The following is a 27,969-nucleotide window of genomic DNA, read 5'->3' as shown; positions in this document are numbered from 1 at the left end:
AATATATATATATATATATATATATATATATATATATATATATATATATATATATATATATATATATATATATATATCATACATACACACACACACACACACACATACACAGTATATATATATATATTTTTTTTCTATATAAACTCACCAGCCACTTTATTAGGTAGAATTGTAAATCTACTTCCCCATTCTGATGGTTGATGTGAACATTAACTGAAGCTCCTGACCCATATCTGCATGATTTTATAGATTCCACTGATGCCACACGATTGGCTGATTAGATCATCACTTGAATAAGTAGATATACCTAATAAAGTGGCTGGTGAGTGTATATACTGTGTGCGTATATATATATATATATTATAGTATAGTATACTATATATATACAGTTGAAGTTTACATACACTCAGTTCACAATTTGACATTTTAAGAATGTGAAATGTCAGAATAATAGTAGAGAGAATTATTTATTTCAGCTTTTATTTCTTTCATCACATTCCCAGTGGGTCACAAGTTTAAATACACTTTGTTAGTATTTGGTAGCATTGGCTTTAAATTGTTTAACTTGGGTCAAATGTTTTGGGTAGCCTTCCACAAGCTCCTCACAATACGTTTTTGGAAGAAGAATTTTGGCCCATTCCTCCAGACAGAACTGGTGAAACAGGGTCAGGTTTGTTGGCCTACTTGCACACACTTTTTCAGTTCTGCCCAAAAATGTACTATAGGATTGAAGTCAGGGCTTTGTTATAGCCACTCCAATATCTTGACTTTGTTGTCCTAAAGCCATTTTGCCACAACTTTGGAGGCATGCTTGGGGTCATTGTCCATTTGGAAGACCTATTTACGACACTACTTGAACTTCCTGGCTGAAGTCTTGAGATGTTGCCTCAATATTTCCACATAACTTTCCTTACTCATGATGCCATCTATTTTGTGAAGTGCACCAGTCCCTCCTGCAGCAAAGCACCCCCACAACATGATGCTGCCACCCCCATGCTTCACGGTTGGGATGGTGTTCTTCGGCTTGCAAGCCTCACCCTTTTTCCTCCAAACATACCGATGGTAATTATGGGCAAACGGTTACATTTTTGTTTCATCAGACCAGAGGACATTTCCACAAAAAGTAATATCTTTGTCCCCATGTGCACTTGCAAACTGTAGTCTGGCTTTATGGCAGTTTTGGAGCTGTGGCTTCTTCCTTGCTGAGCAGCCTTTCAGGTTATGTTGATATAGGACTTGTTTTACTGTGGATCTAGATACTTGTCTACCTGTTTCCTCCAGCATCTTCACAAGGTCTTTTGCTGTTGTCCTGGTATTAATTTGCACTTTTCACACCCAACTACATTCGTCTCTAGGAGACGGAATGAGTCTCCTTCCTGAGCGGTATGATGGCTTTGTAGTCCCATGCCGTTTATACTTGCATACTGTCATTTGTACAGATGAACGTGGTAACTTCAGGCGTTTGGAAATTGCTCCCAAGGTTGAAACAGACGTATGGAGGTCCACAATATTTTTTCTGATGTCTTGGCTGATTTCATTTGATTTTTCCATGATGTCAAGCAAAGAGGCACGGAGTTTGAAGGTAGGCTTTAAAATACATCTACAAGTACACCTCCAATTGACTCCAGTTAGCCTATCAGAAGCTAACTGCCTAAAGACTAGACATAATTTTCTGGAATTCTCCATATGTGCTAAAAGGCACATTTAGCTTAGTGTTTGTAAACTTCTGACCCACTGGAATTGAGATATAGTCAATTAAAAGTGAAACAATCCATCTGTAAACAATTGCTGGAAAAATGACTCTTCTCTTGCACAAAGATGATGTCCTAAACGACTTGCCAAAACTAAAGCTTGCTTATATGAAATCTGTGGAGTGGTTAAACAATGTGTTTTAATGACTTCAACCTAAGTGTATGTAAACTTCTGACTTCAACTGTGTGTGTGTGTGTGTGTGTATATATATATATATATAATGTATGTATGTATGTATGTATGTGTAATATATATATATATACATATACACACACACACACACACACACACACACACAGTATATCGTGGTTAGATTAAGGCACTTACAATGGAAGTGAATGGGGCCATTTCATACACATTAAAATACATTTATTTTATTTACTGGCACAAGATTTAAACATTCTACATGTTACAATTATTTTAGTGTGATAAAATCACTTACAGTGTTGCATCATAATGGCAACTATATTGTAATATTAGGTGTAACTTTACAGAAATAAGGTTAGTGTGTGATTGTATCGCACTAAAATATAATAAGACGTTTGCATCTTATGGCTACACTTTTTAAACACAGTATTTATTTTAACGTTTATGGATTGGCCCCATTCACTCCAGTGTAACTGACTCTGACTGAAAAAAAAATGTTTATTAAAAGTTTTTTTTAATAAAAAAAAACTTTTTAATAAACGAGGGGCCATTCATTCCACTGCACAAAACTAATTTTCCAGTAAAATATGTAAACATCCTTAAATAAAGATACATTTCTTTGAAAAGCAAAATTGCTTGAAAGAGAATTTAAGTTTATTTTCCTAACCCCGTTTCCATTTTTTTTTTAAAGCATAAATCTAACAAACTTTGTGATGTTTAGCTTTAAACAAGGGGGGAAACAATTTGCCAATGGGGGTAAGAAAACTAAACTTAAGATATATTCTCTGCAAACAACTATTATCTTTAATCAAGTAAATAGATCTAGATTTAAGGATGTTTAGATTTCGATTTTTCTGAAAAACATGACAAAACACTAAGAAAATTAATTTTTAGACTTGTTTGATAAAGCAGGCCACGCATTTTTTGCTGTATACGAATTTCTTATTTTTGGGTGGAATTCCCCTATAATACGGCCAATATGGGAACAGCAGGTTGATTTCACATTTTTACCACTGCCGCTCCAGATCTACATGCAATTATGGAACTTCATACATACCTGCTCACAATGTAAAAAAACGCTTTTTCTTTGTCGTTATGTTACTTTTATTAAGTGGTTTGACACCGGATGGTGTAATATATAGATACAGTTAGAGTAGATATAATTATGTATGAAAAAAAAGAAAAAAAGTACAAAATAAACAGAAAAAAAAAAAAAAAACGAAAACTGTCCACTGACAAAAATGGAGACCTGTTTAAGTGCTTAAAAGGTAGAACATCGAGGCCTGAGAGTTGGGTCAGGGGAAGGAATGTTAACAGCCATGAACAAAAACATCATGAAGGCCTGATTTTGAGGTACATACCACTTTGACTGCGAGACGACACTCATCCTGTGGTAAGTTCCATACTTAAGGTCATCAAATCATAAAAACGTAAGGCTCAGCCGAAAGACGAATATGCGTACGACTTGACCTAGCCTCTTTATGCTGATTGGTGTTCGTCGATTCCGTTGCTTGAGGTTAATATTGGTGTTCTCGTTGTGAATCATTTTGCCCTACTAGAAAATATACGGTCTCCCTTGTCTACGCATGAAAAAAAAAAGTGCTTCAATTCTTCGTCAGGACGAAACGGCCATTTTTCTCTTACAGATTTAACGACTAGGCTTAACATTGCAAAGTACAAGATTTTGAGTGTCCTCCGATCTGCGTCGTGGTAAACAGGGATGGGGAGATATTTCTTTATCTTGATTTTGTCAGGTTTATTTATTTTTTAAATCACTTTCTTTTTAATTCATTTTGTCCTGGAATATATAGAGGTTGTTGGTGGCAGCCACGGCTATGACGTTCTCTTTCGGGTGCCAGGCGGTGTGTAGGATCTTCTTGTTGAAATCCAGACTGTCCACGCTGATTTCGTCTTTCTTCCGTTTACCACCGGTGCAGACCTTGCGCGGTTTGAGCACGGCACGGGGTTTACTGTTCTCCCGTGAGGCCTCCAGTGTGATGTCCCTGCGCGTGTTCCTGTCAAACATCCTGAAGAAGTTGTTGTAGGAACCAGTCATAATGGCACTGGAGAAGATCAAAGAGACAATTTGGACCAATCAGAGAGGGGAAAAGAATATAGAAGATTAGGTGTCATTTCCAGGCAACAGACTTACTGTATTGTTCAGGTTACCGAAGGGCAGTCTTTCCAGGCTTTGGCTACATTCACACCACTAACCGAAAGTGTCCAATTCAGATTTTTTGCTCCAATTAGATTTTTTTGTGACTGTTCACCACAAAAAAAAAGCAGTGATTTGAACAGGCAACGCTCCTGAAATCCCAAACCTGCATGCGTACAACACTCTGGCATGTGCATCAGAAGATCGTTAATCAAAATAATCGTTAGTTGCAGATATATCTATCTATATATATATGTAGTGAGGTAAAGAAATGCCAAAAACTGACACCATTCGCTTCAGTACCAAAAACAGTGTTTTCAAAATTTGCCAATAGCAATGTAAACTTTATGTAATGCTATTTTAAGATTTTCATATTAAACTATATTGGTAAGGAAAAACGACTAAAATGCGGTCTGAGTGAGTTTTATTGACCGATTCAGATTCACAAGCTCTCGATACGACATCAATTAATATTTCAGTTATAATGTCCATATTGCTTATAAAAAGAAAGTCTCTAACAGCAACATGTTAATTATACAGGGTATGTTCTAACTCATCAGGAAACCGATGGAGTGAGTACTCCAGGTAGGGAAGGAGGTATTGCCCCAAGTCAAGGAGTTCAAGTACCTCGGGGTCTTGTTCACGAGTGAGGGGACAATGGAGCGGGAGGTTGGCCGGAGAATGGGGGCAGCGGGGGCGGTATTGCACTCGCTCTATCGCACCATTGTCACGAAAAGAGAGCTGAGCCGGAAGGCAAAGCTCTCGATCTACCGGTCAATTTTTGTTCCTACCCTCACCTATGGTCATGACCGAAAGAACTAGGTCGCGAGTACAAGTGGCCGAAATGGGCTTCCTCAGAAGGGTGGCGGGCTTCTCCCTTAGTCGAAAGGAGTCAGTTGAGGTGGTTTGGCATCTGGTAAGGATGCCCCCTGGCCGCCTCCCTAGGGAGGTTTTTCAGGCACTTACAGCTGGGAGGAGGCCTTGGGGAAGACCCAGGATTAGGTGGAGAGATTACATCTCCACACTGGCCTGGGAACGCCTCGGGGTCCGACCTGACTTCGGATAAGCGGTTGAAGATGGATGTTCTAACTTCGTACATTACAAAAATATACATTTTACAAATTATCTTTTATTAGTTATTCATAATGTCAAATGTTTGCTTTTTAAAACTGAAAAAACAAACAAAATACATGTATCCCATCAATAAATATTATATTGCATGCATTATATTTTGATACACGTTTCATTGCATATTTTGTACTATTTACCAGTATTTACATTATTTTGTTGAACATAAATAGACTGGCAGTGGGCCTGGGTAGCTCAGCAAGTACTGACGCTGACTACCACCCCTGGAGTTGCGAGTTCGAATCCAGGATGTGCTGAGTGACTCCAGCTAGGTCTGCTAAGCACCCAAATTGGCCCGGTTGCTAGGGAGGGTAGAGTCAAACAGGGTAACCTCCTCGTGGTTGCGAGTGGTGGTTCTCGCTCTCAATGGGGTGTGTGGTGAGTTGTGCGTGGATCACAGAGAGTAGCATGAGCCTCCGCATGCTGAGAGTCTCAGTGGTGTCATGCACAACGAGCCACGTGATAAAGATGCGCGGATTGACGGTCTCAGAAGCAGAGGCAACTGAGACTTGTCCTCCACCACCAAACCGTGCCACCACGAGGACCTACTAAGTAGTGGGAATTGGGCATTCCAAATTGGGAGAAAAAGGGGATAGAAATAATAAATAAAACTTAAGACTGACAGTTCTGTAAGGAGCATCTGTAAATCGATGCATGTTAACGAGAGAGGAGGCGAATAGCTTTACATCATCAGTGCTATGCATGATTAGAATTACAGGTTTATTTTTTTGAGGTTCAGCACCTGATTGTAAAGCACATTATTTAATGTCAGATGATTTGCGTGGATCTCCTTTTTGGACACACATTACACGGAACGAGTCAAACCAAACTTTTACCCTCAACATGCAGTGAAAGGATCTCGGTGCTAAACTTCTTCCCCCTACACTACGTAATCACTGATGATTGAAATCTGAACATTTACTAGCCAGTGGCTAATCGCAGACATTTTTTTGTTGCATAGCGTGAAATTCGGTTGCAAAATGAACGATTTTTCTCTCATTGTAGCAGATGGCTGCGTATGGTGTAAACGATCCAAGAATCGACAGAGATGATCACAATACATTGGAAAAATCTATATTTTCACCCAGTCCTAGTTTACACTCATCCAAAAACCAATGTGTCACACGAGAGGAGAAAAAAAAATCAGAATTGGGCCACATTCAAATGTTGTGTCAATGTAGCCTTTTAGTTACTTATATTTTCAGTTAAAAAGACTAAACACACTTAAATATGAATCTTAAATGAAATCTGGTTTAAATCTGGGCCGCTAACCTGTCTGAACCATTCCAACAGCACTCAAACTTGTCGAAAATGCAGTCGTTCTCGTAGAGTGAGCACAACTTGCTACGTAGGTACTCGTGTACCTGCATTGGAGAAGCACATGTGATTCATCAAGAACAAAGTAACAGGACACCACTCATAATTACACACAATACAAGACATGTTTTAGCCCAGTGTGAAACTTTGTGTTCTTAGGGAGGTGCCAGCAGTATTTTAAGAATGTATTCATCCTAGACATGAAATAGCATGTTCAGGAAAAATGTGAAACGTGACAGCACATGATACGGAATGTTCTGTGAGAACTGTCGTTTACCTGGTAGGTCTCTATGGGCCGGTTTTCCATGTTCAGATCCCAGACTTTCACAGAGAGGTAATCGCGGGTCATCATGTATCTGCCGCTGTGGCTGAACTTGACGTCGGAAATGGAGGAGATGATTTCCGAGAAGAACGACCGACTGCTAGGGTCTTCTGGCTCCTCAAAAACTTTGGAGGACCATAGAAATCAAATATTTGTGTAAAAGACAATGTCTAGACGTTCAGAATAGCATACTACCAATACAACCATTTCAACAGTATATATTAAGCATATAGTGCACAGTATTTAGTTAGCAAGTTTATCAATACAAACAAAGCCAGTTTGAGATCAGCTTAACAAATACTCCAAATAAAGTGTCCATTTGCAAAGTTAAATAAAAATAATTTTTGGAAAACTTATCCAATGACAACATTTTTTTATTTCATGCTCTCAAGTGTCTGACTTTTTGCACATAGTGGATCTGACAGGAAGTAAATGGCCAGAGTTGTGTTGTTTTGCTTGCTGAGAACATTGTGTTCGATTAATTATATAATCCGGAGATTACGTAACATAAGAGCTTGCTGACATTAAACAGTGGAAACATATGGCAAAAACAGACAAAACGGGACACAACTTCCCATGGCCTTGCAGTGAAAGAGTCTGATTGTGTTTTAGGGGACGCTATCGATTGAGGTCATGGTTAGTAACATACTCACACAGAAAGTTCAGTGACTGTGGGATGGAATTTACCAAGAGGGAATAAAGGAATAGAAAACTACACGGGTAGAAACTAACATTTATTTTGCAAATAGTTTAGTGTACCTCCTCCAAGACTATGATGGATAGTTTGGCTACATATAACATAACGAAACTATGTTAGCTACTAAATATCAGTGTTTACAAAGCAGCATAAGAATAATTTTAAAGTCTTACATGAAGTAAATGGTTAAAAATAGACGAGGAATTAAAGGTGGCTATAAATGACAAAATACATACTAGGAAAAAAAAAGACCAAAACTGAAATCAGTAAACAAATAGATCAGCAGTATGCAAATATTGTCACCAGTAAATGCTGGGCAACACTTGACAATAAGATAACATTACCATTAGTTAAAGAAATATTCCTGGTTTAATACAAGTTAAAGTCAATCAACAGTATTTGTGGCATAATGTTGATAACCACAAAGTTACTTTCGACTCGTCCCTCCTTAAAAAAAAACAAAAATCGAGGTTACTGTGAGACACGTATAATGGAAGTGAATGGGGCCAATTTTTGGAGGATTTAAAAAAGGCAGAAATCTGAAGCTTATAATTTGATAAAAGCACTTCCATTGATTATTCTCCATATATTTTTTTGGCTTAAATTGTTTTTATAATCGATTTAAGGTTTCAGTGTTTAAGGCATTCAATCCTTAATGGCAACAATGTTGTAAATTTGGATATAACTACACGCAGAAAAGGTTAGCAAGCAATTTCTCACACTAAAATTATGTTAACATACTGTACTGTTTACATCTTATGGGTATACTTTTGAAACGGTGAGTATTTTAACGTTTACAGATTGGCCCCCATTCATTGGAAGTGCCTCACTGTACCAACGATTTCTGCCTTTTGAAACTTACATTTCTGTGTTGATAACTTTCTCCTATCCAAGCATCATAGTTATTTTTTTTAAAAACTGTAAGCACTGTCTTTCTGTGGCACTTTGAAAATGGGAGATTTAGAACAGTCCCTAACCAGACAGTTTGAGGAATATCATTACAACAGTGTAAGCACTCACATTTGCTATGTCTATCGCAGAGCGCGGCAGCCCTCGTGTCACAGAGGCGGATGGTTCCTTTACTACTGCTGTATACAAAGATGTTACACTGATGTGGGTGGCACTCGGCTGCTGTTATCACCTCCGTTAGCTCCTCCATATTCGCTGGCTTTATATCTACAATGTCTGATGGGGGAAAGAGTGAAGGAAACCCAGAGTAGAGTAGCAGAGAACTTCAAACACAGTTTAAAACAGTCGAGATCTATTCCAGCAGCAAGTAGTGGAATGAATGAATGCGTGCATGCATCTATACGTGCGTGCGTGCCTACACACACACACACACATATATACATATACACACACATACAAACACACACACATACATATGACCCCCTTTATAGCAAGACACATTCAGATGGGAGGTAACATATGCAATAAAACTCCAAAGATGTCACTGATTACGAAAAGGATACTAAAACTTCTATCTGTGATTTCTAAATGCCAGAGGTTTATTCTGAGGTCGTCTGCAGAAAGGTATGTTTCATAATCACTATTTACTGAAATGGAATTGATGTGATATGTATGTGCGTTTGCGAATATTCTGCGTGGGCTGGCTTCCACCATCAAGTCTGTCGGCATCAACACAGGAACCTGCAAAACATCAGAGAGAGTCACTTCATGAAATATGAACTAGGCATAGAATAGAGAGTGCAGTGCACCCCATCCTGGATTCATGTGAAAGGTAATGCGTCCTGATTTCTGTTGCATTTCGTTGGATAAGGAATTCGATTATCAATCATGTGAGAAATACTTAATCTTTACCTGACGACACATTTCTTCCATGCAACAGTATATACAGTCAAAAATATGCATTTTGTATTCATAAATTACAAACCAACCCTTCGTTGTTAATGGCTGTACTTGCAGTCACCTCAAAAATTCAGCTGTTAACAGGAATGACAGACTTACCCGTAGTGATGTGATTCGAAACTGATCTCGCAGCCTTCCGTCCTCGTCTTTAAGGTTGTATCCTTCTGCTCGTTTATCCCTTTCGCCGATTTTCCATAATTTGATGGTTTTGTCTTTTTGATAAAATAAAACAAATCAAAATCATTCCACATCCATAAAGATATTGAAGTTTTGTTCCAAAACTTAGTAGACAGCCTTGCTACTTTCTAACTGAAATGGGTCCTTATAAGTCACTGATTTGGATCACTCCACATAGTCAGCATTATGCAAAGAAGTGCTCCTTAAGTGACGCGTGGAAGACTGAACTCACAATTGATTTCAATGTACTCTAGCATTAGCATGTTGCTAAGCTAACAAAATGGTAAAATACAGAGGATACATTTTTCATAAAAGGTCCATATTTAATTAGATTACATTTTGTCTTGATTATTTTTAATACTGAATGAAATCAACATTGATTTCAATAGTTTAGCATTAGCATGTTGCTAAGCTAACAGCACAGAGCTCTAAGGCCATGTTCAGACTGCAGGCAAAACTGCATTTTTTTTTTTTAAATCAGATCTTTTCAGGCAGACTGTCCGCACTATTAATTGCAAGTGATCAAATCTGATTTGCGCATTTAGACATAACCAACCTATCTGCATGGGTTGCTTTGGTAACGACGTAGGCGTACCCATGTGACGATGCTTTCAAAACAGATGCATCATCTCGCTCTCCAAATAAGCACCCTGTCTAGTCGTGGTGGAGAACTCCTCCGTCACACAAGAAGAACTCGGCGATGGAGGAGACCGGTAAATATTGTGATGTTCCATGCCGCAGTCACCGATTTTTTATGCCATCGCTGTGTGTCGCGTTAAAAGTGACTCAAAAAAACTATTTGAAATCCGAATTGAGCAGCCAGAGCGTCTGGACTGAGATGCATCTGAAAAACTAAGATTACAAGAGCATTTGAAACCACATCCTGATGTGGTTTGAATTAGATTTGGAAATATCTGATTTCATGTGGTTTTTTTTGCTGTCCAGACTATCAAAAGCTCATCTGGATACAATCTCGATATGCAAAAAAATTGATTTTAGTGGCAGTCTGAACAAGGCCTAAAATACATAAAATATTACTGCATAAAATACATAGCATAGACAAATAATGTGTAAAAAGTAGATTTTTAACTAAATATAAAACGTTTATATTGATGATTTTTAGGACTGAATGAAAAGTATATCTAGAATCAACATTTCCCTCACTTCGTCCTGTCATTTTGGCTCACTGCAAAGCAATGCACGCACGCAATTGTAGGTCCTTGAAGGTGATGATGCTTCCCTTTTGAAACCTTTTGATTTGCATCTATGATACCTTAGCATGCTGTCTAGGTAGGTAGCTACTACCATTAGGTTACTAGTATTACAAGGAAGGTCACTATCTAGGGAGGTCACAAGGTTCAGGAAGAGATAGATACACTTATACAAAAATCTCAAATAAATTTCACATACCGTTTGTGGAGAGGAGAAAGTGTGCAGCGTTCTGTTGCGGGAGCCATCTGATTTTATTGATCTTCTCCTCAATTTCTAAACTTTTCAAGTAATCAAACTCAGGTTCATGACTCTGAAAAGTGCTGTACACGTTGTATTCCCCTCTCGAGAGCGAGCGGTTTTTACTCTGCGATTCAAGATTATTGAACACAAATTAAACTTCAAATTGAGTCACATTTTTTTGGAAATTATGATATGCAATAAAAATCTTTGGGTTACATCACCTCTTGTTCCCGCTGAAATATGACAACTCTTCCCCCTTTGTCTCCTGTGGCTAATAACTCCCCAGAATAGTTAAATTCAACCGTTGAAATGATGTCCGCTGAACATCCAAAAGGAAGAATGATAAACAATCATTATGCAAAGCTTTGTGAAAAGTAGATCCCACCTCAAAGGAGAGTTTTTAAAGTTGACATGAACTAAAATGTATTGGTAACACTTTACAATAAGGTTCCATTTGATAACAAGAACTAACAATGAACAATACTTGTACAGCATTTATTAATCTTGGTTAATTTCAACCTAAACAACACATTTTAAAATCGAAAGTTGTATTTGTTAACATTAATGCACTATGAACTAACATGAACTAACAATGAATAATTGTATTTTTATTAACTAAAATGAATACATTTTTGTTCATGACATCTAATATAAAGAATGGAATAAACTAATGTTAATGAATGGAACCTTATTGTAAAGTTACCAATCTTTTTACTTCAATAAAAATGTACATATGGGTACATAATTATCTGTGCACAATATTCCAAAGAAAAATTATGTACTTTGTAATCTTTCATCAAAACTTACTCCACTTCTGAAACTCTCTTTTCATTGAAAACTGACCAAAATGTATTGATGACTCATCTTGCACTCACAGGCATATCCACATTTTTGTCCAATCAAATGCGCTCTAGAATGACAACGTCCCTCCTCCTAATTAGAAATACATCACCTGCCTTTGACTAACATTAGTAAGCAGCAAATCTTGTTTCAAAGCTTTTATGTGAAGCAAATCCTAATGCATAATGTTTAAAGTGGGGGAGTCCTTCAAAATGTCCCGCCCAAGCTTTCTGGGTGTTTCAATAAGAGATATGTCAACACATGAAAGAAACTGAGCTTGTCAAGCCATTTCATGGGTTTTTTAATCTTGTTGTGCCATCAACAAACTTTTAACGTTATACACGATCAACTTGATGTTTTAACATGAATCTTAAACTCTGACATTGCAAAATTCAAACACATCCATTTTCTTTGTTTTCTGTGGATAATTTCCTCTCTCCACCCCTCCCGCAGCGCACCCCTCACACCCCCCCACCCCTCTCTCAGAAGGACAGAGGGACAAACAGAGGCATGATTCACCATTTCTCAATCCAAGCACAGTGGCCTCATACAAACACACAGACCTGCGCTTCATTTAACCAACAATTCACACCTCAAATCTGCAGTAATCAAGAGATAATCAAGCTTCTCTTTATAAATTGCCACAAGCATTTTTAGACTTGAACCAAGTAATGGTCATTGCACAGAGTTTAGACAGACGTTTTTATAAACTGTATAGAAAACCTCTAAATCAGCTGGGTGAGAAACTTCGATTGTCTACTAATTAACATATTGGAGAATTTCAAATGCACTCTGACTTACTACTACAGATGAATCGGAATGTCCCATTATCTTGTGCCTGGTCCAAACGAATACGTTTTCGTTTGAAAACGCATCTTTTTCCTCTCCATTTTGGCCTTCAGTCCACACTGAGATGCCGTTTTTGTCCATGAAAACTGAGCTTTATGAAAACGCTCCCCAAAGTGGATATATTTGAAACCGGCGTTTTCGCATTGTAGTGTGGACCGTGAAAACGGATATATCTGAAAATGATGAGTTGTTGTCATGTGACGCAGTCATGTGATCTATCCAATCAAAACGATAAAGATGGCGGCCAGTGTTATAGCGGCAGTGTTGTACTTGATACTCACTTTGATAGCATTGTTAAAATAAATGTTACTTTGTACAAAATTCATATTGCGTTCCTTCAAAGGCAAAGGGAAGTTTACTCGGAATTGGTGTCCGGCGACGGAACACGAGGACAATAGCATTTCAGACCGTACATGCAACGGGGATTTTCCGCATGCGCAGTGACACGATTTTAGCATTTTCATACGTTTCAGTGTGGATGAGCAACTTTTAAAAACGCTAGTGTGAACGGGGAGCATTTTGAGACGAATACACCATTTTCAAAAGTATCCGGATTAATGTAGATGTAGCCTTGGTGCATTAGTGTTCTCTACAGGTTTTGTATAAACGTCAAGCACTGTAACAGAGTGGAGTGGTGGTGGCGCAGTGGGCTAAAGCACATAACTGTTAATTAGGAGGTCACTGGTTCGATCCCCACAACCACCACCTTTGTGTCCTTGAGTAAGTCACTTAACTCCAGGTTGCTCCGGGGGTATTGTCCCTGGAATAAGTGCACTGTAAGTCGCTTTGGATAAAGGTGTCTGCCAAATGCATAAATGTAAATGTAACCGGTTGTGTGTCCCATCAAAATAAATGGTTTCTGGAAGTTATGATAAACAGCTAATTGAATTATGTTCCATGTTTACACAAAAAAGTATGGTTCAGAGAAACTTGTCTGTTGCGTTTTACCATCCAACTCTATACAAGACTTAAAAGTAATTGATCACCCGAAAACAAAAATTATGTCATCAATTACTCACCCTCTTGCTGTTTCAAACCAATTATGATATTCTTCAATGGAACACAAAATGTTTAAAAATGTCCAAGCTATATGAACAATAGCATATAGTGACCAGTGGCTTTCAAAAAAAGTTCACCCCAACATCAAAGCAGTCCAAAGAGCAAAACCATACGCTTCCACTAGTGTTGTCACAGTACCCAAATTTCAGTAGTCGGTACCAGTGAAATTTCATGGTTCTCGATACCAATTTCAATACCAAAGAAAAACATTTGCTAATATGATAATGTGCTATTGAACACACTACTTTAGCCTATTAAAATTAAATTTAAATAATAAATTAAAAGATATGCATGTTTCCTTAACATGTAGGGTCCTACTGAAATCGGTTTTATTTTTCCCCAATTATTTCCAGAATTCCATGTTTTAAAGTTTAATTTAATTTTATAATCAAAATGGTGTCCAATCAACATTTTTTACTTTTAAAAACATTTAAGTAAAAAAAAAAAAAATAGATCAATTAATTAACATACCATTGCATTTTTTTTTAACAAACATTTATTCAGTACAAAATCACTCCTGCATGTGATATATTGCTTAATTTATTATTACAATATTCATTAATCATTAATTATTATTATAATAATTATTGTTATCATTTCTACAGCGATGATGACATTTTACTATACAGTTATAACATTTCGGTTGCAATTTCTTCAATTTGAGGCATTTATCTTTTATTATGAATCATGCTTTTATTATGACAAGCATTTTTGATGGAAGTTTAACTTCTCCAGATAAACAGTTCGCTACATTGCCCAGTGTGTTAAACCGTAAATGCTATGATTTCATAAAATAATTTATATGAAAATAACACTTCAGTGTGGATTAGCACTCTGCTATCATCTTTCATACAACGCTCATACACTGGAAACTCCACAGACTATGAGAATCAATTGCGTTCTGCTTCACACCTTCATTTAAAGCTCATGCAGCTCATACAGACTAAGATTGCAGCATTTCATGTTTTAATTATCACACTAGGACATAACAGGTTTTCATTTGATTAGTTGTCCATTTCAGTGTAAAAGGAGGAGTAATACAGGTGAGGGTGAGTAAATGATGAGAAAACTTTAATTTGTGGGGGAACTGATCCTTTAAAAAGGTTGCAGCCAGAGATAAAAGTCAAGTTAAAGCACATTTTCTCACCAATCCGCTTCTTAAAAGCAAGCATTTTAATTGATTTTTTATTAAAATAGATAAGCACCTAAGAGAGAGATTATTTACCAAAAGACATCAAAAGATGAAAGCAAAAAAGAAAGAAAAGAAAGCAGAAACCAACAGAATTCCAGGCTCAAAGAAGAAGCTAATGAGAAATAAACAAACAAAGGCCTCAGCTTGTGTGGGTGTGATTAATCAATCTCTACTCACACTTAAGTAGCAGAGAGTATTCTGATGACTCAGAAATAGTAGTGAGTGAAACAAATCTCATCAAATTAGAAATCAAGCCTATTTTTGGGACCATAATGATTTTGGTAACACTTTACAGTAAGGTTCTATATGTTAACATTAGTTTATGCATTATGCATGAACTAAAAATCAGCAATATTGAGCAACATTACAGCATTTACATTTATCTTGGTTGAGGTTAATTTAAGAAGATACAATTTTGAAGAAAATAATCATTGCTAGTTCACATTTGTTCATAATGCATTAATGTTAACTTATACAAAATGTATTAGATGTTCAAATTAACATTAACCAAGATTTATATTTGTAAGAAAAATTACTAGTAAATATAGTACTTTTAAAAGTACTGTTTATTGTTACGTTCATATTAAATAATGTAGTTAACTAATGTTAAAGAATACAACCATAATGTAAAGTATTAAAGATCTTTTGTATTATGACCAATACAGCCTATACCATTAAATGTACGAAAGCACATTTACAATTCATTACATTAAATAAAATGAAACACAAAAAAATAAATGAAATGTGGAAAACAAGGCTGTCAGTAGATTTAGCAACAGACACTAGGCAGAATAAATACAGTTTAAGAGTAGGGCTAGGCATTCTCTCCAAATATTATATCGCTATATTTACAGCCTAACTTCCATAATTGTGTGTATTTCAGAAATTACATTCGTGATTTTTAATCAGAGGAACCATCATTTTATCCGTATAGCCATTGTAATGAAAGTTGTTTTTTGGACTAAATGAATGGTAGTGCAATGCTATTCATTTTTAAATATTATAAATATTTTATATGCACCAAAACATCAATACAGTAATAGAACAGGCAATATTTACCTAAAATATTTGTAATAAAAAAAAATGAAAAAAAATGAAAAAAAAAAATGTTTTGTGTGAATGAACAGAGCAAAAACTACAACTTCACTTATATTTTGGAACCCAGTTGAATAGTATTTATTAATATCATCATCATCATCATCATGTTTATTATTACAATAGCCTTTATTAGAGACATGCTTGTTAGCCAATCAGAGACATTTATTGTGATGTCACTACTTCCTCCTGTTGGTGATCACTGAATCTCTTTTTGTTTATTCTGATGAAAACATACCTTGAAAAAGGTTGATATCTAAAAAGTTGGTCAATAAATATGTTTGCAATTTGGAATTATGTATATATATATATATATATATATATATATATATATATATATATATATATATATATATATTTATTTGGCCATAACTTGCACCTCACAATTTAAGATGTGCAATTATTTAAGTGTCTTATCTATATATCAGAGAACTTTTGGGTAAATATGTAAAACTGTCATGAAAATAATGTAATGTAAATATATTATATGGTCCTAAAATGGCCTTTATTTTCTCTATGCAAAATCTCTTCCCCCATTTTCCTTATTGTGGAGAACCATGGACATTAACTAACTACCTTGATCTTTCATTATGTAGTGCCAGAACATATTTCCTTCACTAAAACCCACAGGAGAAAAAAGGTAAAACAAAATCGAAGACTCAGCTGAGGAAACACCACAGTACAGTAGCACAGCACAAACAAAAACAACAGCAGTAATGTAGGCAGCTATGTCACGCATGGTGACCACCCCGTAAAAAAGACATGCAAGATAACATCAACAACATAACATTCACATCGAGTATCCCCCACAACGTACAGCATCGATTACATCAGCACCACCCGATCAAGATAAAAGTAGAACATCATACAGACATACGTTAGATGACGCAAGCTCAGTGAGGAGTCTCCTAGCATTAGGAAATGCAGAATAAGCCTGACCTTGTAAAGCTTGAAAACAAGCAGAGTATTCAGCAAGAGAAACCGATGGACATAACCACACACATACCCATCGTGAAAGGTAGGGAGAGGCCATTATAGCAGTTCCAGGCTGTGGCTGTCAGCAGAGCACAGAAGACAACAGAGGAAGATTTAAGAGCCTAGGAGAAGCTGCGGTGCAGACAGGGTTGGCTCGCCTGCAGCGAGAGTGGGCGAGGGATGCCCTGCGGCCATGTCAGACAGGTATGATCATGAGGAACTCCCAAAAACCCCTGATGCTTAAACAGACCTTTTCCTGAGATCAGAACTGAATTGAAGCCTTATGGATCAAATATCAAGTCAGATTCATGCATAACTGTTTGTGGGAGGGGCAGCAGTGGAAACTCCCTCAAATTATTCACGTTTGACCACTTCTAGTTCTAATGTTACTAAAGGGGATGCACATAAGGGACAGGGCAATTTTTAGGAAAATATATATTTTTCAGTCTTTTGACGATATTCTATAATGTAACTTGATATTTATGCATTTGCTCTAAAATAACTTTAAAGGGACAGTTCACCCAAAAATAAAATAAATCTGCAGGTCTATACAATGTAAGTGAATGGTGGCCAGAACTTTGAAGCTCAAAAAAGTACATAAAGGTAGCATAAAAGTAATCCATACGACTCTTGTGGTTAATCCATGTCTTCAGAAGTGATATTATAGGTGTGGGTGAGAAACAGATGAATATTTAAGACCTTTTTTTACTAATATTTCTCCATTTCCCCCCAAATCAAGCTCTTTATTGTCATTGTACATGTGCAACGAAATAATTAAATTTCCCAGTAGGTGGTGATATGCACGAAGAATGTACCCCTGCGTTACGTAGGCTTAGGACGTTGTGCGTATTGGAAAGAACCAACATAAAAAAATACAATAAAAAGTCCCATATCCACGATGCGCAAAGTTGCATTTTTGAACCACGATATATCATGCCATATATATATATATACACACATACATACACACATATACACACCATTACACCCCTATCAATTATGCATATTAATTGTAGATAAATTAATTTCAGAACGAATGTGCACATATTATTTGGAGTGCTCCCGCCGGGATCTAAAAATGGTTCAAGGAACCAAAACTGATTTTCCTGAATTAAAATGTTATTTTTAAATGCTGGTAACCAGTTGTAACTGGTTAATGTCTTTCCGATAATTTTTCATGAAACTAAAGGCCAAAGGATTTATCACAGTACATTTTGGAACTACACCCTAAAGGCCAATGTTGTCTGAAAAAATTAAACATGTGCTTTGATCCATTTGCTGCATCACACATTTCCTTGCCATAATGCACATGGTGGATGAAGCGTTCTGTGAATGAAGACCTTTTTAACAACTGTGTATTAGTGTTGTCAAAAGTACCGGTAGTTCGGCACCAAGTCAATACTAAAATAAATAAAGATATACCAATATCCGTGTTTTTGCAGTACCGGTAGTACCAAGCACCGACTCAATCCGGTATCAGAGCGCAATGAACAGTCAAATACATTTCGAAATTCTGCCAAAATGGCCATCTTGGTGATGTCTTCATGTAAACACAGAGAGTGATGTCTAACGCCCGTTTCACACATACTCCGTTTGCAGTGCGTATGCGGTGCATATTTTTTTCCGTTCCATGTTAACAGGTTAGAGCTTTTACACTGCACGTGGATGCAGTCCGTCTATCCGTTCCAGTTGCGGTGCGTATACAGCAGTGCGATGTTTTACGGACCGAGTCTATTTTTGCTGTGCTGCACTGAATTAAAGTGGCGGTGCATTGTTCACATTAAAACAGACATAGATTGACAAGAAACTGTAATAATTGCATCATATACGCATAATTTCAGTTAATGTGTTCTACAGTTACTAAATTACATGGTCAAGAAAAACAAAAAAGTATGATTATAATCCTAAAAGTTGCAAAATGCCATCATACATGATTTTTTTTTTACCCAACTGGTTGAAGCGGCTACGTACGCACAGAGAATGACAGTTTTGGAGTTTATTTACATGGCACGCTCCCATATTATATGAACTTTAATTAAGGATGAAATGAAGATATCGCCAAGCTGTGATCTGCGTTTCTATCAGACACTCGAGCTGCAGCGCTCCTCTCGTCTCGCATGTCATCATTATAGTTTTATATGATCTCAAGTTATGTTAAATGACATCAAGAGACTATTCGACTTGTTAGTGTTTTCCATGAAGACACCCACCAGAGTTTTGTACACAGCCGGAGGTGGCCTAGTAATTCTCTGTGCAGGAAAAACCCTGATTAATTAATTCCAGTCTAAGTGTTCAGTAGAAAAGAAGGCAATTGTTTTTATTTGTTTTTGCTAAAAACGTTCAAGGTGTATCTGGACTTTAAAGGATTCAGATCTCTTTTGTTCTATTTAGTTGTAAGACATAAGTCCACTTTTCATTCAGAGTTATTTTTTTGGAACCCATTCAACTTAAATATTGTTATAATTTGTAAACAAATAATAATAATAAATAATTATTATTGATTTTTAGAATTTTAAATACAATAGTAACATATTTCAATCGTGTACCTTTAACTTTAAAACTCTCAGGCTTTTATTTTGTCATTCTGAACTCTCCAGGAAGTCCTGTATGTGTCTGTTTGTAGTAGGGCTGCACAATTAATCGAAATTAAATCGAAACCGCGACATGACTTTTTGCGATTATTAAATTGGAAAGGGCTGCGATTTAATTAAATAAATAAATATAGTCTGCTCCCTTCAAAGTTTATTTTCGCTGCTCTGTCCGGTCTATATTAAGTTAGAGCATTGTTAGTGTTTTCAGAGCGGTCCTGTGCTCCACAACTCCCTCTCATGCTTGGAGTAACAGAAGTGCTCTGAGTTCGGTTCCGTTTGCTTATTTGCGCTAAACGCATTACACTAAACTGGCGCATCCTGCATGAAGCGTTTTTTTTATTATTATCTGCGGTAGCAGCATTTCAGTTTCCACAAGGCACATGTATTCTGCGTTATTATGATACAAGATGGGTATAATTCAAACATCTTTATTAAATGATTACTGAGCAAACGGCATTAACAGTAACACCTGTAGAGTCCAGAAACTTCTCTTCCTCCAACTTCTGTCATTTTGTTTACCTCACGAGAGAGTGTCGCCCTTATTACACTCCCCGCGGAAACAAGTGAAAGCGGAACTAATATTACCAACATCCAACAAAATGAAAAGGAAGGAACATACATATAAGAAATCTATATACAATGATTTAGTTACTATAATATAATGCATTGCTAAATTAAATATAATAAATTAATGAATAAAATTAATTAAATGAAATGGTGACAAACTAACCCAAATTTTCACTTTAAATGTAATTACACTAATGGGTTATCAGTTCATCTTCAGTTTGACATTAAGCCTCATTCTTTAGGACTATCTAATATACAGTAAAGAATAGTTTGTATAAGCCTACTAGCTTTTAAGGCCTAGAATAAAGAGTAACATTTATATTTTGTGTATACCGAATTATTCAATCAACCCAACATTATTTTTGAAATACTAGACAGCAACTATGGAAACGGAAATGTAGTTAACAGTGACATTGAGCAGAAAGCTTACATATAACCAGTTTTGACAGAGCTGCTGATAAAAGTCAAATGATCAGTATCGATTGATGAGATGAAAAGCAAATTGGAGATCGGATGTTAAAATCCTGATTGGATCATCCCTAATATTCAAGTTGACTGTGTTTCAAAAACAAATGTTGATGATTAGTGGGCTGAGATCTGGTCACAAAATGGACAAAAACAGATGCACGGTGACATTTGGATATAAAGAAGAATTTGTTTCACTGTTTATATATTTATTTGTTTGTGGTTGAACTGAAAAAAGATCTCAGTTTGGTCCTTTTTAAGAGGGATCAAGTGAGAAAACCCCAGTAGCCTTTTTGCAGTTGAACATGTGGAAAACATTACCATCATAATCGCAATATGACTTTTTGTCCAAATCGTGCAGCTCTAGTTTGTAGGCAAGTTCACAATAGTTTAATTCACATCTTATCAAAATTCTGATCAAATGCATCTCCGACACCTTTCTAAATGCATATTATACCGTAAGTGAACCGAACTATCGAGCATCTACATCCGAGATTCTGTTTGCGGGTAGCGCTCAAATGTTACGCAACGCGTGAAGGCTAAAAATAGCCGCGAGCATGTGCGTCAACAGAGCAGCACCATTCGATAACACGCTGGTGTTGTACGTGCATATTATATATTTACTTATTAAACTCAGCCTTTTGTGATTCACAGAGCTAATCGCACGTCTTCAAATGGATTTGAATAAAATGCACGAGTCATATGAACTACTTTAATTGTTTTTATGGTTCTTTGTCATTTTTGCAGCTTGACAGGAATGAACATGACTGACACACAGTATCGGATTTGGATGGGGATCATCGGACCGATACCCGATCCTTCTAAAACGCCAGTATCGGAGCCGATACTGATTATTAGGGATGTACCGGATAGGTGCATCCCTAATAATCATACAGTAAATACCTGTAATAGTTTTATGTTGCATTTCATTCTGAATGTTTACTTGAATACTTGATAGACTACTGCTGTTAAAAAAGCGCAGAATTGTATTTATTTGTATTTTTTGTTCTATTAATATTCATGCATTTCTATTCATTGCTGTTTTTATTATTTTATTACTGACTGTTTACAAGTCTTGAATAATTACTTAAGAACTTGAAACCATTCTTCCATAATTACCATATGTTATTATTTGTTGTGGTTTTGAAGCTGGTATTGAAAATTGCCAAATTTCGGTATTGTGATAATGTATAGCCTTTATTGTACATGGTAGATCTTGCTGCAATAACATGATGAAAAAGTAGATCTCACTCAATAGAATTATGAGCATCCCTGCTGTAAATGATGGTGATGAAGGCTTTTCTTTATTTGACTACCATAGGTAACATTGAATAATTACCATATGCAGTTTACATTTCTGTCACAGAGAATTGAGTTGATTGCACAGGTACACTATTAGGTTGGGCAATGGTCACAATTTTAGAAAAAACATACAACATGACATATTACTTGAGCATGTAACTTAAATGTCCTTTTTTCTCTCCGGACAAGTGAATGACCAATTTACTTGTCTGGAGGACAAGCACATGACAATCCTTCATGCCGAGCCCTGGCTCAAATGTATGCTCTAGTTGATTGTGTCACAATTCATATCTACACAAGCAATGCGTTTATGATTAAATTACTACAAGAGCACAAAGTTCTTCATAGATCTAGCCTCTTCATTTTGCTCTCAAAGTGTACCAGAATGATGCATTTAACTTTACAATGTACAATATTTTATTCCCCTAGAGCAGGGGTAGCCAACCCTGCTCCTGGAGAGCTACCTTCCTGCAGAGTTTAGATCCAACCCTAATCAAACACACCTGAACCAGCTTATCAAGGTCTTTAGGATTACTTGAAAATGACAGGCAGGTGTGTTGGTGTGGCTAAACTCTGCAGGAAGGTAGCTCTCCAAGAGCAGGGTTGGCTACCCCTTCCCTAGAGTGTCCAAGGTCCACCCACCATAGTTTCACAAAATCCTGTGGGAAACACAGCTACATATACATGTACAGTTAATCCAGATTCAAGGAAATCCTTTTTCGAGGTAAAAAGTACATTTCTCAGTTGTTTCCAAGACTTACTGATTTAATACAGATGTAATGCTGCCAGGTTTTGACTCAGAAGCAGATCTGTAATTAAAATTATACTTAACTATTAACTAACTTTATGCTGTTATGATTTCTATGCTGATAAATCCACCACACTGGAAGAAATTCATTGCTTATTTTCACTGATATTGTTGAGGCAAGCGGCTTATTTTGGACTTGTTTGTCCAGACCAGGTTGCTTGTTTCTCTTGCAAGATCTGGCAACGCTGCAATTTGTATTTGTGCTCAGAACTAACCGAAACGAAAAACATATCAATTTTACTCCCTGGCTCCACATTTGTTTTGAGGTATTAACGTAAACATCTAATCAATTAATTGATCGTACATTTTCACGGTAATCAACTATGAAAATGTGCGAAAACTGACATCACTAATTCAAAGGAAGTTTGCTCCATACAAAGAAAAATGCATCCAGATACACGCATCATAATGCCCAGAACCAACAGTATTAATAAGCAAGAGCGTCAAACAATGATTTGAGGTCCATGACTAATCCTGGGTTTCCTGCTTTTGATTTATTAAAACACAAGAGCAACAAAAACATAAAAGTCCCACTTGAAAAAAATATATATTTCAGAAGAAACCGGAAGCCTTCACACTTAGGAACTAATTTTATTTGAAAAACAACCTGGCCGGGAGCCAGCAACCATCTCAAGAGACATTTGTTTTGTGTGTGTGTGTGTGTGTGTGTGTGTGTGTGAGAGAGAGAGAGAGACAGTAAGCCCACATTTGTTTCTCTGTTTGCATCCTGTAACACAAGTATTGAAGTTCTGCTAAATTATCAACAATAGGTACAATATTATCAACACTGTAACCACAAGCCTTGATAGTTCTAGACAAAAAGTCAGACTGAAATTGTGTATCGTGACTATATTTTTCCTCTTTTCTTTTTTTTAACCAATGGCTTAAAAATTCCAAAACAGAAACTTCCGCAGAATTCCATGGAGCTGCAGCTTATAACTCACACATAACGCAATCACACACAGTCTTGCAAAACAGTGATCTCGAAATAACCTTCTCTTTCACAGAAGGTCCACTCTGCTCAGATGATGTTACACAAGTGTACATGCGTTCGTTTCCTAGAAATCGGTTTTATTTTTCACCGAGGGGATAGCGGAGGTCTGAAAGTGCCACAAACATCAACAACCGCCACCACACCATATGAACACCCCAAAACTACGTTACTGGATGACAGAATTATCAACAAAAAAACAACCTAACCTACTTCTAATGTGCTAATAAAACGTAAATGATTTCCATGTTTTTAACGCAGGTCTCTGATCGGTCAAGGGCGCCATCTAGAGGTCTGATATTTCCGAGTAACAACTGCACATCCGGGACAGAGAAGACTGGCCATCTAGGTATTGCAAGTAATCTTTCTTACTTCTCGGATCACTGTGTGATCTTTAAAAGTAAGCTAATAAAATAATTTCAACTCAAATCAATGTTTCATGTCTATGTGTGTATTTCTTTGTCAAGTAGTAGTTTTGTAATAAGCAGGATAATGAGGAGTCAGACAGTCATTTTCACAAGATAAAGACCAACAGAACACAAACCAGAAGTGACATTTGGCTGTTCAGCTATTTCTTTCTAACCAAATAACATAATTTCAATGCAAATCAATGATTTATGTCCATGTATTTACTTATTTGATTAGAAGCCGTGTAATAAGTTCTGCGTCAGGGTCCTGATCACCCGGTTAGGGTTTATTTTGCAATTACCAGCTCACTATATATGTATCTTACTTAGTCCATATATTTATGACAGCAGATTATATAAAAAGAGTTTAGCTGCAAAAACAAAATGCAACAGCAAAATTTCAGCACCATGGTAAGGGTAATCAGTCAGTCTAGATACATGATAGGACATAAACCACAGTTTGCTGTCAAAGAGAAAGATGCACATCTGTATTATTCCCTAAAACCCTTTAACTATCATGCCTGGATCTTGGATCACACTTCGAACAAGGCACTTGGATAATACGAACTGGCTGGACTAGTTGGACATGCTTTCCGCAGCCTCAAAGGCAGGATATGCTTCCCTACAGGGGCCCAAGAATCCAGCACATTCCCCATCAGTCCCACCCATCAATCTACAATTTGCCATGTCACATCAATACCTTTTATATTTATATTAATGCATTGTCTGTGATGCAATCTGACTGCATCTCACTCTCAACAATTACACACATGGGACTAAACCAACATGAAATGGTCTTTCCTCTGTTGACGTAGTTCCTTTTAAAATAGGACACAACCCGGGCTCATCCCTTTTTTTTGTTAAATACCCAATAGCTTTTACATCACAGCTGAGAAACTAGTCATAGGCAGGTCACATTAGGTGGAGAGAAATTTTAATTCCAGAAAGCATTTTATTGGACATAAATGTGGATACACCCTTGAGTGCAAGGTGAGTCATCAATGGATTTGGTAAAAGACAAAGACTTTTAAATGCTGTAAAAAGTTAACTGTCAACTTATAAAAGTATGCTACCATATAAAAGGCATCAACAAATTATTTTACTCTCTCTGCCTCTGTGACTGTCTGTCTATCTACCTAACTATCACAACAAGCCATTACCATCCATCCAGAGGTGTAGAAACAATTTGAAAACATAGGGGCCACATCTAGTCTTAGTATTTGCAAATTAACTAACTATTCATATTTGGCATGAATGTGTACATTTCTAAAGGCAGGAATGTTAGGATGATTGCAGCACCCCTGACTCCCACCTATTTTGCCATAATAGCCCATCCATTCATCCTTTTTCCTCTATGCTCTGCCATCATTATCATACAGCACTCCTTCTAAACTCCCTACACTTCAGTCTTTGCCTTAGTAAAAAAAAAAAAAAAAAAAAAACAATGCAAACGATCACTTACCTTCTGCAACATCTTCGTCTATGGCTCCTTTAACCTGGGAGAAGCACCACTGGAAGTCATTGCTTCCACCAACCCCTGCAACAACAACAAAACACGAGTGCATTTAAATGCATGCTCAAATTGCCCTCTCTGAGGCATATAAACATATTAAACCAATAGCCATACTCCATATGAGCATGCATACGGTGGTAAAGTACTAAATGAGGGGTTTGATCATCTAAAGGGGGTCTGGTTGGATGTTTAGGCCGCACTGCTGCCGCTGCGCCCCCGCCTACCAGTTTAACCACCCCCCCTCTCCCCTGTTTACCTGCCATGATCGCCTCTGTCTCTGCCTCGAGCCTTCAGTGCGGCTTATTCGCGACCTGAACCAGGCGATAGCGGTGTGAACGAGCGCGGGACGAGAGCGCGTGCGGAGAAACGCACGGGAGGAGCGCGAGCTGGATCTGCCCGTGATTTTTGTTTCGGTTCAAGATGGCGCACGATGCCCGTCGACATGACACAGTGACGTCATTTAATAAAGAGCGCTGCTGTGCGCCCGGCGCGTCCTTGCTGCGCGGGGCTTTGCGCAGAGTTACCAATATCAACGTTTTGTTTTTTATAGTATTAAAAGTCTAAAAGCCCAGCCCAGCTCAAACCTTATGATGATGATTATTATTATTATTCCCTGTCTTAGTGCGTTGCTTTCTTCATCTTAATTTCATCTGAGAGAGAGAGAGAGAGAGAGAGAGAGAGAGAGAGAGAGAGAGAGTCCATAAAGTCCAATTTCATTTCTCAATAAACCCAGTTACGTACACCTCTGAAACTAAGGCCATCTCTGTCAGTGTTTGGACGATGTGCCATTCTTTGTTACATTTATGATGACATATAGTTCAGAACAGTGGAGCTGTTTCATTGGTTTGCCACATGGGGGAGCCATTATACAGTATCTGTATTTTGTATTAAAGATGCACTTAAGTAATTTTTCGCTCATTCAAAAATGTTTTATTCCTGAAGAAATGTATTGCAATTTTGAAACATATTAATAATAAAATTATGACCACTTAAGGTGAAGACTCCAGTCATATCAGTAACCTTACAATATATGCATGGCTTCCCTTAAAATGTCATAAATAGTTAGTTCACCCAAAAATTTAAATTCTCTCTCATCTATTTAATCACCCTCATGGTATCACATGTGCGTATGACTTTCTTTCTTCAGCAAAACACATTTGAAGACAAATAGAACAATATCTTAGCTCTGTAGGTCCTTAAAATACAATTGGATGGTGGTACAGACTTTTGAAGCTCCAAAAGTACAGACAGTCAGCATAAACGCAATCCATACGACTCAAGCGGTTAAATTAATGTCTCCTAAAGCGACATGATCGCTTTTGGTGTGAAAAAGATCAATATTTAACTACTTTTTAACTATAAAGCATTGCTTCCGGTCAGCAGTGCTATACATGTGCAATATGTACATGGAATACATGATACATATGGAAGAGCAAGTGAGTAGGAGGAACGCTGTACAGAAGCTTCATTGGTTTTGGTATAGATCTGTATTTATCCATTTCTGGACTCACAATGGAGCATTTGTGTGCTTAACCTGGATGTCTCAACCGACAGAAAAACGTGAGATTATGTCCATAACATGCCAATGCGAATTTGTCGCATGAAAGACAACATGAACTCAGTACTCACGTGAAATGTGAATATTGATACTGAAAGGAAGTGATGGTTTATAGTTAAGAAGTACTTAAATACTGATCTTTGTTATTGATGGCTCATAGAACGTGGGTCACCCCTCTAAGGAAGAGGCGTGTCCCATTGAGCTCAATGAGCAAAAGATTGATGTTCATTGGATAAGAGGCTCTAAACGTATCATTTTGGGAGTCTACGGGAGTTTCATGAGTGCCATTTGCAAGTCGGTTGTGGTTTAACACAATTCATTTAGTGATAATGGTGGCGTAGTGGGCTAAAGCACATAACTGTTAATCAGGAGGTCACTGGTTCGATCCCACGGCCACCACCATTGTGTCCTTGAGCAAGGCACTTATCTCCAGGTTGTTCCGGGGGGACTGTCCCTGTAATAAGTGCACTGTAAGTCGCTTTGGATAAAAGCGTCTGCCAAATGCATAAATGTAAATGTAAATGATTATAAATATTCAGTTTTGCCATTGGCATATGTATACAGTGTGTTGAAATCTAGTTTTAAATAAAAGTGTAAATATATACAATTCTGTATTTCTTTTGAGTTGGCAACATTACTGCTTTACTGGGGCAAAATAGCTGACACTGCTAATGTTGATTACTTATTTTGAAAAATCATTTGATATTCTTAGGAGCAACTAAAAATGAAAGAGTTCGGCAG

At 37.1% G+C, this 27,969-nt stretch overlaps 2 protein-coding genes across 4 annotated transcripts in view; one reads left to right on the top strand and one right to left on the bottom strand.

Moving 5' to 3' along the window:
- LOC127633233 (BCL2/adenovirus E1B 19 kDa protein-interacting protein 3-like) overlaps window positions 1-24,192 on the top strand; it is a 35,980-nt gene extending 11,788 nt beyond the window's left edge. Inside the window, exon 8 of the transcript XR_007969184.1 lies at window positions 24,012-24,192. The gene's annotated coding sequence lies outside the window, so the exon portion shown is untranslated. The remainder of the gene's footprint in view (window positions 1-24,011) is intronic.
- Window positions 92-26,421, bottom strand: LOC127633232 (serine/threonine-protein phosphatase 2A 55 kDa regulatory subunit B delta isoform-like). Of its 3 annotated transcripts, XM_052112167.1 has the most exons (10): window positions 25,927-26,421; window positions 25,620-25,694; window positions 11,238-11,335; window positions 10,975-11,140; window positions 9,487-9,599; window positions 8,991-9,168; window positions 8,539-8,703; window positions 6,777-6,946; window positions 6,455-6,546; window positions 92-3,962 (listed from the first exon to the last, which is right to left on the bottom strand). In XM_052112167.1, exons 1-10 carry the CDS (start codon window positions 25,931-25,933, stop codon window positions 3,683-3,685), a joined length of 1,344 nt encoding a protein of 447 aa, XP_051968127.1. In that variant the 5' UTR covers window positions 25,934-26,421; the 3' UTR covers window positions 92-3,682. The 3 variants fall into 3 exon arrangements, with proteins under 3 accessions (XP_051968127.1, XP_051968126.1, XP_051968128.1); XM_052112166.1 differs by having other exon boundaries at window positions 25,620-26,421; XM_052112168.1 differs by lacking the exons at window positions 25,620-25,694; window positions 25,927-26,421 and adding an exon at window positions 17,058-17,845.
- Window positions 26,422-27,969: the final 1,548 nt, after the last annotated feature.

The sequence above is a fragment of the Xyrauchen texanus genome, chromosome 40 (assembly GCF_025860055.1).
Source record: "Xyrauchen texanus isolate HMW12.3.18 chromosome 40, RBS_HiC_50CHRs, whole genome shotgun sequence".
NCBI lineage: Eukaryota > Metazoa > Chordata > Actinopteri > Cypriniformes > Catostomidae > Xyrauchen > Xyrauchen texanus.
The sequence above is the reverse complement of the archived record's forward strand: the minus strand, read 5'-3'. Positions and strand labels throughout refer to the sequence as shown.

Excerpts from the sequence above, each read along its gene's own strand:
- LOC127633232 (XM_052112166.1), bottom strand. The coding sequence starts at position 25,722 with ATGCACTCGTGTTTTGTTGTTGTTGCAGGGGTTGGTGGAAGCAATGAC. Across the intron at positions 11,336-25,619 it reads AGACGAAGATGTTGCAGAAG|CGGACATCATTTCAACGGTT; the intron begins GTAAGTGATCGT and ends TTGGATGTTCAG. Across the intron at positions 9,600-10,974 it reads CTTTCTCCTCTCCACAAACG|ACAAAACCATCAAATTATGG; the intron begins GTATGTGAAATT and ends TTTATCAAAAAG.